The 7567-nt window shown below is 58.8% G+C and overlaps 5 protein-coding genes across 5 annotated transcripts; all 5 read right to left on the reverse strand.

The window, feature by feature from the left end:
* Window positions 1-416, reverse strand: DQ04_08301000 (hypothetical protein; the record flags this gene model as incomplete). Its single annotated transcript, XM_009315507.1, has 1 exon — window positions 1-416. A coding segment is annotated over one exon (416 nt), but the record flags the coding sequence as incomplete, so codon positions are not given.
* Window positions 417-669: 253 nt separating this feature from the next.
* Window positions 670-3087, reverse strand: DQ04_08301010 (putative GTP-binding protein; the record flags this gene model as incomplete). The annotated part of the gene is made up of 1 exon (XM_009315508.1): window positions 670-3087. One exon carries the CDS (start codon window positions 3085-3087, stop codon window positions 670-672), a length of 2418 nt encoding a protein of 805 aa, XP_009313783.1.
* Window positions 3088-3523: 436 nt separating this feature from the next.
* Window positions 3524-4390, reverse strand: DQ04_08301020 (FIP1-like protein; the record flags this gene model as incomplete). Its single annotated transcript, XM_009315509.1, has 1 exon — window positions 3524-4390. One exon carries the CDS (start codon window positions 4388-4390, stop codon window positions 3524-3526), a length of 867 nt encoding a protein of 288 aa, XP_009313784.1.
* A 366-nt stretch (window positions 4391-4756) lies between these two features.
* On the reverse strand, window positions 4757-6106 carry DQ04_08301030 (putative dihydrolipoamide branched chain transacylase; the record flags this gene model as incomplete). The annotated part of the gene is made up of 1 exon (XM_009315510.1): window positions 4757-6106. The coding sequence occupies one exon, from the start codon at window positions 6104-6106 to the stop codon at window positions 4757-4759; it is 1350 nt and encodes a 449-aa protein (XP_009313785.1).
* A 330-nt stretch (window positions 6107-6436) lies between these two features.
* DQ04_08301040 (hypothetical protein) lies at window positions 6437-7432 on the reverse strand (the record flags this gene model as incomplete). Its single annotated transcript, XM_009315511.1, has 1 exon — window positions 6437-7432. The coding sequence occupies one exon, from the start codon at window positions 7430-7432 to the stop codon at window positions 6437-6439; it is 996 nt and encodes a 331-aa protein (XP_009313786.1).
* Window positions 7433-7567: the final 135 nt, after the last annotated feature.

Below are 7567 nucleotides of genomic sequence, written 5' to 3' on the forward strand. Positions count from 1 at the left end.
GTGCCGCGCGGCTGCGAGGGCGCAGAGAACAGAACAGAAGCACAGCAATAAAGAAACTGGAGACCGTCGAGCAACGCATTCGCTGAAACCAAGAACGGAGCAGCGCCCATTCCGCCGAGGAGAAAAAAGGGTATTAGACTAGTCTTGCCCGAGCCACATGGGCTCATGGAAAACAAGACCCCGAGCGAGCCGGCCCCCGTATGCCTCTCCGGCCGTCGGCTGCAAGGCCCCAGCACCACGTGGCGAGCCACCACATACCGCTTGCATCCGCAGGCATCATGGTCCGATACAGGACGCACAGAAGTCGGCTCTGATCCGATGGCTGCACGTACACGTTCTCCCTCCGCACCGAGAACGCCAGGCCGCCCAGAGTGCAGTGGCGGGCACTCAGACGGAAACGAAGAAGTCGGGCACATGAAACTTGTGCTATTGGATACTTATTGCTTTCCTCCCCCTCTCATAGTCGCCCTCAGGCATGATGCACCCTTTCCTTCACCGCAGCCTACGCAGAAGAATTGTGGGCGGGAAAAAGGAATGAGCGTGGCGGGCGTGAAACAGACAGAGACAAGAATAACAACAGCCCCTCACAAAACGTGCGCTCTTTGTTTGTGTGTGTTGTTGTTGTTTTTAAAGAAAAGTATCACTTTAACTATTACACGTATTCGTATACTAATAACCTTGCACGCCCATCTTGCGTGCTGTGGGGTTAATAGGACCCGCGCCCGACCGCTTGAGCTCGCGGCGCGTCTGTCGCTTGCTCTTCTGCTTCTGCTGCTTCATTTCCACTTTGGCACGCGACACACCACCGACAAGCTCAAGAATGCCGTCATCGTCGTCAATGATGAGCTCCACATCGCCCTCATCATTCACGAACGTGTCCACGACCGGCTCAAGCTGATGGTTCGTGCGCCGCTTTTGACGAGCCGCGTTACTCGCCGCTGCAGCGGCAACTGCCGCCGCGATGCGGACCGCGTTGCCCTCTGCGTTGAACGCCTCGCGACGCGAGAGGACGCCACGCATCCCCTTCGGCCTCACGTAGAACATCGGCGGCGCTGCCTCAATGACACTTAAGTCGTCAGCATCATCATCGCTCGCCTCGCTGAGAGCACGGGCTTCTGCAGCGCTGTCGAGATCATTCCACGCGTCCTCGTCCTCGTCATCGAAGAAGCCGTCCCCTTCTTCTTCCTCATCACTGAGCACATCCTCCCACTCCTCGTTGCCCGTTTCGCCCGCAGTAGCAGCAGCGGCAGCAGAAGTAGAAGTAAAGGCGGCGTAGCGACCCATCTCGCATGACTGATTCTTTGCACCCTTGTTATGGCTAACACTCGCGGTGTTGGTGACGGCAGCAATTGCAGCATCAGGCGCGGGGGTGTAATTCGGCGGCGGCTCCACATAAACGAGAGCGCCGTCCACGTAAAGCTTCAGCACATCCCGCGCAGCACGTGACTTGTTCGGTCTGTCATGCGCACCCAAATACCCGCGGCGGCGCGCGACAGCGTTGAGGAAGCGCTCCGCCAACGAGGCGCTGTCGTCCGCGTCGTTCTCCACCAGAAGTGACACGTTGAAGTGCTGCTCCAGTACCTGGCGAGGTATGCGGCGGCAGAGCACATCGACTGCCAATGACGCCTCGGTGGCGGTGTCAATAGGGAGAATGCCCTCGCACACCATCTCCTCCCGCGTCGAGGAGAAGGACGGGAACACTAGTCCGGGGCAGTCGCACAGCGCGACACGACGTTCGTTTGGTATCGGGAGTGTTTGGAAGTGCTTCGTTTTACCCGGCGTCGCGCTCACAACAACCTTCTTGCAGCCGAGGATGGCATTGATGGTCGACGACTTCCCCACGTTCGGGTATCCGACGAGGCCGACCATCAGCGGCGTCTCCATGTCGGTGATGCCGCAGGCAACGCGCCACACCGCCAGCCGATCGAGCAGCTGCTCCGGGTCGAGCACAGCCCACGGCTCTTGTTGGCTTTGCTGCTGCAGCCGCTGGTGACGCTGCTGCTGCTGCTGCTGCGACACACGCTCGTCACGCGCCCTCTCGTCGGCCGTCAGGGGTTTTGGCGCTTTGCGCTGTGGCTGCTGCTTCTGCTGATTTTGCCGCGCCCTTTCGGCCCGCCTCTGCTCGACGAGCTCGTAAGGGTTCGCCACCTCCACCGGGGCGCGGAGGGACTTCTTCTGGTGACGCCGTTTTTCCTTTCGGTCCCGCATGAGTTTGGACATGCACTTCTCATCCATAGGGTCGTTATCGTCATTGTTGTTGCTGCTGCAGTTGTCGTCGTCGTCGTCGTCGTTGTTGTTGTCGTCGTCCTCCTCCTCTGCAGCTGCCTCCTTCTTCTTCGCGGGGGTGGCGGAGAAGAAGATGAACGACTCACCGCGCCCCGTGAAGTACGCCGCCCACGCTCGCCGCTGGCTTTCGGTGAGGAGGTCCGACTTATTTAGGAGCAGGATAACCTCCTTCGGCCCCCCCGCCTTGTTGAGCGTGCCGCGCACGTACGCCTCGAAGTCGGCGCAGCGGAACACGAGCGGGTTGCGGGCGTCGAGGATCATCAGCACGACGTCCGCACGCTCCGCGACGCGCCAGAGCTGGCGCCACACCTCAAGGTTCTTCTCGTACGGCGTCATGACGACCTTGTGCTCCTCCTCCAGTACCGCGAGGCGGCGGCGCCACTCGAAGAAGGCGGACGTCTCGAGTGCCTGCACCTCCTCTGCCGACATGTCGTAGCGCCACGCGGGTCGCCGCGGGATCGTCAACAGCTCGCTGAGCTTCAGCCAGTCGACACGGTCGTCGCTGAGCGGCACCACCTTGTTGTTTGTCACGACGTGCGGCGTGCCGTCGACCACGACGCGGAGATCGCGCGCCGCCTCGTAGCCCTTCTCGCGCGCGTCCGCGATGAGGAGGAACTCCTCCAAGTTGCTCGTCTCCCAGATGGACTTGAGCGGTGCACCCTTGCGGCGCTGCTGCTGCTGCTCCGCCTCCCGCAGCGTCGATGCGTCACGCTCGGCCTCCAGCAGCCCGCGGTATTTAGCGCGGTTGTTGCGCTGCGCCGCCTGCTTTGACCGCTGAAAGCTCTTTCCGAGGGAGTGCATCTCAACTGCCTTCCGTGTCTCTCGCCCTCCTTTCTTCCTTCTCTTACCTCCCTTTCTCTCTCTCTCTCTCTCTCNCTCAACTGCCTTCCGTGTCTCTCGCCCTCCTTTCTTCCTTCTCTTACCTCCCTTTCTCTCTCTCTCTCTCTCTCTCGCGCGCTCTCTCTTTCTCTCTTTCTCTGCTACGCTATGCCGGGACACAAGCAGCGCAGCGACAGGTTACTTTCACACCAGGGAAAAAAAAAGACATGAGCAGAAATGGCGGCGCGGTGGCAGACACTCGCAAAGGCGGATTGGACAGACGGGCGATGGGAGCCCAAGAAGGTAATTAAAAACCCACCGGCTACAGGCCGCAGGTCAGAAACACAGAAACACAAATATAGTTCGGCTTCTGCTTAACGGTGCACCACACCCAGCGGCGGTAAACCTCCAACTTTTTTTAGTACGCCTGATCCTCCCTCTTGTCGGGGGACCGCTGCCGCTTCGGCATCATGCGGTAGCCGCCGGCGCCGTTAGGGTCAAGAACACCCGTTGGTGGCGGACTCATCGGTGGCAACACACCCTGGTCGACACTAAATGGCGGAAGTATGTACGAAGTAGACTGCGGGTGCTGATGCTGCTGGTGGTGGTGGTGGTGGTGGTGATGATGCTGAAGGTGCTGCTGGTGCTGAAGGTGGTGCTGTTGCTGCTGCGGTCGCTGATGCTGGTGAGCGCCGCCTCGTAATTCCTCCTGCCCGTGGGCGTAGCTGCAGTGTTCACCCTTCACACAGCGCCCATCAAGGAAACGCTGACAGAGCCTTGTTTTGCGGAAACTGTCCTGCGGCCTCCCATAATACGCTTGCGAAGAGCCTTGCGTCTGCATGCAGTAAGGAGCATTGTCATTCCCAATGGGCTCCTCTGTGCTGCCACCCTTCAGTTGCGCGAGGAATGTGTTGGCCCGCGCCAGCAGCGAGGCCTCACCCTCCGCCTGCATCGAACAGTAGAGCCGCCAGCTGGTCTCGTTGAAGCCGTAGTTGAAGTAATCCTTGAGGTTGGCCGCGGGGTCGTCCCATGGACGCTTTTGCATCTGCGCAATGTCGTACCCAAAGACGGCGCTGTTGATCTGCGGCCCCTCCGCGTGGCGCACGCACAACGGAATGAGACCCGCAACATCCTCCTGGGCCTCTGCCGCGTCGTCACCATCCTGCTGATGCTGCTGCTGGATTTGTTGTTGTTGTTGTTGTTGTTGTTCTGCTGCCGCATCAGGCGGCGCAGCCATCTCCTCCCTGTGACCAATGACGAAAGGATTCTCCCCAGTGTCCGCCATGCCTGCCCACGTGCTCTATCTCTTTTGTTATTCCGCTAGCAGCTCACAGAGAAGCAAACGAGCAGCCCAGCATTTCAAATAAAGAGCAGCCACAGGCAAAAAAAAAAAAAAAACAGCTCGTAACAGGCAGAGCGACAAGCGAAACAGTGTTGGTGGTCAATCGACGCTGTGCACACCTACCAAGCGATCCCCACCGCAGTGGGGGAAAATGTTTGCACCTCCCAATAAAACCAGTACAGACAGACACACACGCGAAAAAAAAAGCAAAAAGAAGAACGGAAACCGGAAAAGAAGCATAGCCGATCGCACACAAGAACACAACAGGCGCCACACAGACCATAAAGCAAAGAAATAACGCAGGCAAATTTATGGCAGCTTCTGCATCATATCACCAAGCACCAGCCCCGGGTTCTCGAGATAGTGCTTGAACGTGTTGCTAAACCGTACCAGAGCTGCGCCGTTGATGACCCGGTGATCCGCCGTCCACGACACCTGGACTATATTCGCCCTGACAACATTTCCATTGGTGTCAAAGCGCGGCAACACTTGCACTCGCCCAATGGCACCAATCGCCACCTGGGGTGGTAAAATCATAGGCATGGCGTACGTCGCCCCAACTGAGCCAATGTTGCTGAGCGTGAAGGTGCCGTCGCGCAGGCAATCAGGCTGAATCTGGTTTCTGCGCCCAAGTGCGACCAAATCGTTCAGCTCCAGAGCGATGTCGACGATGCTCTTACGCTCGACGTTTCGTATGACAGGGACAATCAGCCCCTTTGGCGTGTCCATCGCAACACCGATGTTGTGCGCCTTCTTCACGATAAGACTCTCGCAGCCAGAGGTGACGTGCGCGTTGACCTCCGCGTGTTGCCGCAGCGCCAAGGACGCCACCTTCAGAAACAAGGGCGTGAGCGAAAGCTTCCCATTTCCACCGTTGTTACTGCTGCTGCTGTGTGCAGGTATGGCGTCCTTTAATAGCTCACGCAACTTTAACAGGGCCGTCACTTCCATCTCGTCACACGCAGTAAAGCTCGGGATGGCCCCAGCCTCTTTCATGGAAGCCACCATGACGCGACGGATGCCTGTGTTCAGTGGCACAACCACATCGCCCACATTGCTGGTGTACCCACTCGCGTGCGCCTCCACATCTTCCTTCAGAATGCGCCCGTTTTCACCGGTGCCATGCACCTGCGCAAGGTTGACACACCGTTCTCGGGCGAATCCCCTAGTCGCGGGTGTGGCCAACACCTTCGCGGGGGTACTGGCGGCGGCGGCAGCAGCAGCAGCAGGACCATGCATGGCATCCTTTTGTGATGGTTTATTCTCGTTCGCATTGATATTTTCCCTGGTGTTTTTATTCGTACTGTTTGGTCTTTTGTTGTTGTGGGTATCGCCGCCGGCGCCATCGCTGAGCTCGATGTCGACAATAGGCCGACCGACCTCCGCCGTCCCACCAACTGTTACGTGTACGGCCGCTACGACGCCCGCGTACCTGGAGGTGATGTCGACCGTCGCCTTGTCGCTTTGGATCTCGCATATCTTGTCGAACTCCTCGACCTTGTCGCCTGGCCTGACGCACACAGCTAACACCTCCACGCGACGGATGCCCTCCCCGACGTCCGTCAGCTTGTACGGGACGACAGTCCCCCAGAAGGGCCGGCTGGGGCGGATGAATCGGCACGCACGGAGGTGGCGCGACCAGGGCGCAACGCGCCGCATACGACGTGTGCCCAAGCTATGCTTCCTGGGTGCCTAGACATGACAGATAAACAGAAGCCACGTTGTGCGTGTGCATGGACATGAAACAACAACAACAACAACAAAAGCAGTAGCAGCTCGGGTGCACCCACAAACACCAACCAAGAAATATATTTTTTTCTTCTTCCGTTCCTCACCACCCTTAAGCATAAAAAGGCTCTAGGCCCCACAAGTGCATCTATGTCGTTGTGTCGGGGAAGACATTGCCCCCCGCCAAACAGAAAAAAAAAAAAAAGATTGGGGTGGGAAGAGAAACCAGCAACAGGAAATATGTTATTTTCTATTCTCCAACTAGGCTGATCGCATGCGCATCTTCATCCGGAGCAGAGCAGCCCGCAGCTGTTCCGCCGTCATGGTGGGGTACGGGCGAGAATACACCGATGAGAGTGACGTCGTCCCGCTGCTGCCGCTCGTGTCGACCTCCGAAGTGCCTGTCTCTTCCTCCTCCTCCTCCTCCTCCTGCGCCCCCTCATCCGTTGGGCGGCGCGATGGCGTGAAGCCGGAACTCATCGAGCTGACGCTCACGTTGGCGTGGCACGCGGAGCTCTCTATGGTGTTGTTGACATCCGCGTTGCCGGCGGCTCTCGCCAACTTTTCCTGCAGCGCCTTAAGATTGCGGAGAAACTGCTCGTGGTGCCGCTCAAGCCCTGGTGCATCAACACTGCCGCAAGAAGTTGCGCTTGTGGTGTTTGTGGCAGTGGTGGTAGCAGTTGGTGTTGTTGATACTGCTGCCGCGACTGTTGTTGTCGTCGTCAGCGCTTCCTCGACTGGCAAGAATATTTCCACCGCCTGCAGTCTGCGTGGCGGCAGCGGTGTCGGCTGCGGCACGAGAGATGCGGCGGTGGGAGGCTCGCTCTCCGCCCTCGACGCTGCATCGTCATGCCCATCATCAACATTACAACCACTAATACTGGTGCCACCATCAGCGCCGTCATCGTCATCATTACCATCGCAACCATCATCCATATCAGTACAAGAAGCATTCACGTCAGCAATGGGGCGCAGGCTGAAAGGGCGCGATGGCAGCTGCACTGTGACCTCTGCTTCGCTTGGCAGAAGGCATGCGACGTCTGCCAGTGGAAAGAAACATCCGTCGTCGTCATCCGCTGCAGCTGGCGTTGTTACTACTGAGTTGTCGGTAGGAGATATCGGGCCTCGGAGGAACCGCGCCTCAAATTCAGCCTCTCCCTTCTTTCGCAGCGCGGCGGCGCGGCGCGCCTCCTGCTCCCGCATACACAACTCGTTGCCGTCTGGCTGCGAGGCGATGCGTTGCTCTAGCGCCATCATCTTGGCCGTACGCTGCTGTGCCGCCGCCTCTGCCGCTCGTGTGGCTTCTTCGCGCTGGGACAAGAGAGCAGCCGCTCGCTCGGCCGCCTCACGCTGGCGCTGCTGCAGTGTTGTCTGCGCCCCCGCACGGGCCCG

Source organism: Trypanosoma grayi (assembly GCF_000691245.1).
Source record: "Trypanosoma grayi strain ANR4 Tgr_830_V1, whole genome shotgun sequence".
Taxonomy (NCBI): Eukaryota; Euglenozoa; class Kinetoplastea; order Trypanosomatida; family Trypanosomatidae; genus Trypanosoma; species Trypanosoma grayi.